At 38.3% G+C, this 3,850-nt stretch overlaps 1 protein-coding gene across 1 annotated transcript; it reads left to right on the forward strand.

The window, feature by feature from the left end:
• Positions 1–716: 716 nt before the first annotated feature.
• Positions 717–3,307, forward strand: LOC104623209 (ankyrin repeat family A protein 2-like; the record flags this gene model as incomplete). The annotated part of the gene is made up of 2 exons (XM_010290227.1): positions 717–1,100; positions 3,149–3,307. Coding segments are annotated over exons 1-2 (460 nt in total), but the record flags the coding sequence as incomplete, so codon positions are not given.
• Between the last annotated feature and the right edge of the window lie 543 nt (positions 3,308–3,850).

The following is a 3,850-nucleotide window of genomic DNA, read 5'->3' on the forward strand; positions in this document are numbered from 1 at the left end:
GGGCGCCAGGAGTGCCCGGGGCCGCTCCGCCTGCCAGGCGCTGCTGCGGAGCCCGGCCTGACGTTAGGCTTCCCGCGGTGCTGCCAAAAAGCCACGGGTATTCTGGGGTGTTTTGCTATCGTCAGTCTAAAAGGGGATTTATCGTTTTTCTACGCGTACGGTAGAAGCCATTTATTTCACTCAGGTTAATAAAAAGGCTTGGAGTCATAAAGGGACATGAGCAAACTGATCTGGCTGAAGATGACCCTGCTCATTGCAGGGGGGTTGGGCTAGATGACCTTTAAAGGTCCCTTCCAACCCAAACTATTCTATGATTCTATGACACACAGTCACTTTAACTTTTCCTTCAAGTCTAATGTTTTTGGGCAACGCAGTCATCCTTTCCTTGTAGCTTGTTCCAGTCTTCATATAAATGTGGTTGGTTGTGGTGGCTTTTGTATTGCAACCAGACTAATATTCTGGAATGTCACTTAGACAAAACTCCTACTGGCTTCTTTACGGAATTTGGCTTAAATAAGCATGTGATAAAATTTAAATCGAGCATTTAGTCAAGAGGCTGTGGCAGCAGTAAGATTGATATTTCACCAAGGTTTTGACTGTCAAAACCAAATGTCGTAAGCTTAAATAAAGACAAGTTTGGTGTATTTTCAGGCATTATTCAGCAGAATGTTGTTAATCCATGTCACATGTCTTCAGCTGCAGGTTGTTCAGACATCTGGATCTCTTCATATACAGCTTGGTTGGCCAGAACTGCTCTGCGATAGAAATTATGAAGAAGCATTTTGCATAGAACTTTTACATGACTGAGGCCATGGCATCTTCAACAAACTTAGATGCTGGAGCCCAGTTAATTGTAGAAGAATGTCCCACTAGCTACAGCCTTCCGCCCATGCCGGACATTAAAGTGGAGCATCAGCTTGACTCTAGCACAGAGGAAGGCCCAGCTCAGAGTGTCGCCATGGGAATGAAATTTATTTTGCCCAATAGATTTGATATGAATGTCTGCTCACGATTTGTGAAATCTTTGAATGAGGAGGACAGTAAAAATATTCAAGACCAAGTTAACTCTGACCTTGAAGTGGCATCTGTCTTATTTAAAGGTTGAACTTTATGGTGCAGATTGTTATGTGTGGAGTGTGTCATTCTGTTAAGCTGTTGTTTTTTTTTTAAAAAGAGCTCAGCCTTATATGTGTGTTAATCATTAATAGTTTTCTAAGAATTGTTCCCCTAACATTTTTATTATATGCTTAATGGATTATTAATTTAAAATTAATTGCCCCCAAGATTTTTCTTTCATCACATTTTAAATTTTTTTTAACTGACAAAATAGTGGCACAAAAGTCTCTAGTGTAATTCTATAAGAATTGATGCTGACTATGAAGACAAGCTTACTTCATTTGTGCAGCGTGTCCTACAACATGCTGCACGTTGTTGAATGTATGTGTCTTTACAGAACACTACTGAAGGTGAAGACACTGTATGATCATTTCAACTTCAGTAGCTTTCTGCAGCAGATTTTATCTTTTTGCTAGTACAATGACAAAGCAACATAGGTCATGCGGTTGACTTTGTTTTATCAATATGGCCATACAAAGACTGTAGTTGTTGTAGTGCTTGACTCGCCAATTCAGCTTCACACTACTTGAAAGCAAATGTTGCTGCAATTCTGGATCCCTGCAGCTAATCTCCAGCCATTGCTGGGCAGCTTCATCAGAACTGGTCAATGCGTTTTCATGGCTGAGCGTATTGATGGACAGCAGAATTAAGACTTTTATCTATTTCCCTTTAACAATTGTGGTTTCCAGTGCTGGCTGTAGTATTTCAGAATGTTACTAATGTATGTTTTCACGAGGTTGAATTTGACCCATTTCCTATAACAAATACAAACACAGACCTGTTGTGGATTTTGATTATTTCTCTGATTTGTATTGTTTGGCTGCTGTTCAGCCATTGTAATTTTCCAACTTTTTTGATTTGCAGGCCCTAAGTGCTTACTAGTGGAGCTGCAGACCTGAACATCAAATTCAGACCCATCAGTGATAGGGTTGTTTTTCTTAGGTAACATTTATGAACCCCTTAGAAGTAGTCCTGCGGATCCAGGGACCGCAGGTCAAAAATAATTCGGTCACATCAGCTGTAGCTATTTGATTGGCAAACAAAATGTAATTTCATGTTCATCCTGTTACCCTCTACTTTTAATTGGTTCTCTCTCCCAATTTTTGCCTGGGTTTATGTTCATGAAGTTCTCTATGGTATGATTTCAGTGTGCATGCTAATTAGCTTCCGGTCATTAATTATTAGTACACACTGGTGTCAAATCAATTTAGCCAATAATGGAGTTTAGTCCTTCATTATGTTTTCCCAGTATTTAGTCAGCTTCTTAAAAAGCATTTGGCTTCTCAGCTACTTCTCAAAACTTACTGCTGAGAATTAGAAGCCAAGGTAACATAAATATTTTGTAATAAAGTGCTGTTAGATTCTAATAGAAAGCTAGAAGAGTTAGTACAAATTAACACAGCAGCACTGAGTGACTTTTTGAATCCCAAGTGGTGACCTGCTGTTGCATTTTATGTAAGTTAGTGTGGAATATCTCTCTTCCTGCTGGATAAGGCAATTCATAAGGCATTCATAATGCAGTTACAATTTTATCCAACAGGAGTGGCAAAAAGTCCATGTAAAGAAAATTGGTGAAAGTCATCTCTGCTCATGTAGCGGACTTGTTAAGAGAGTGGGCAAAGGGATGACCTGACTACATGGCTGACCAGAGCTGCATCATGTTACTGCACTGGAGAGTGTTAGTAAGGGTATGACAGGCTAAGTGGAGCCATCCTACCTGATAAATCCATGCCAGGCGTGTTGAAAATCTGGACGAAGGCTTACCTCATTTAGATACCAACTTGTCTCTGGGTGAGATTATGCCATACTGAACCTGTGGGGTAGCAACATTGTGTTATGCCAGAAATTATAAATAGCCCTTTATTCAATTGTCATAATACACAGTGGAAAAAGCACGTCACAAAGCTTATGTAACACGGTTTTTAAAGATCTTGTGATACTGGTGCTTTCTAGTTTGACTTAGAATCTGTGGCTTTCTTTTAATGCTCTTACTAGTACTAAAATCCTGTCTGTTTTTCTCTGTTCAACGTAGCTGAATGCAACATCCACACTTCTCCTTCCCCTGGTATCCAAGTAAGACATGTTTATACTCCATCAACTACTAAGCATTTCTCACCAATAAAACAATCAACTACCCTAACTAACAAACACAGAGGAAATGAAGTCTCTACAACACCTCTGCTTGTAAGCTGTAAGTATACTTCTGCCTTACTGTTAATAATTATTTTGGGAACTGTATGCTAGATGCTTAACAAATTTTTCTGATCTTTTTCTTTGGTGTAGTAATGAACATTTAATATAGGAAGAAAACATTGAGATAATCTTGTAATTGATTACACTTGTAACCAGGTGTAATTTCACGTGGTTCCAACCATAAAATAGTAACCCACCTGCTGCATTGAATTAATGACTGAACCGTATTTTCCAGAAAAGATCCAATTCTTGATTTAAAAAATACAGATAATTATTTTTCTGATCCTTTCTGAGCGTTAATGTGCTTCAGATACTTGTTTTCAGAACTTCTGCATCTTGTAAAATTTATTAAAATTAGATGATTGGTAAGTGCTACAGACTACTGCAAACGTCATTGTTGTAACAGATCTTGAAAGTTTGGGGTTATCTTATTCTTAATTCTCAAGCATTTTCTGTATAAACTAATTCTCTTTAATTTACTTAATCTATAAATTTTTTCCTCTATAAATTATAAGTCATAGAATCATAGAATGGTTTGGGT

This window comes from Phaethon lepturus, unplaced genomic scaffold, assembly GCF_000687285.1.
Source record: "Phaethon lepturus isolate BGI_N335 unplaced genomic scaffold, ASM68728v1 scaffold49366, whole genome shotgun sequence".
NCBI lineage: Eukaryota > Metazoa > Chordata > Aves > Phaethontiformes > Phaethontidae > Phaethon > Phaethon lepturus.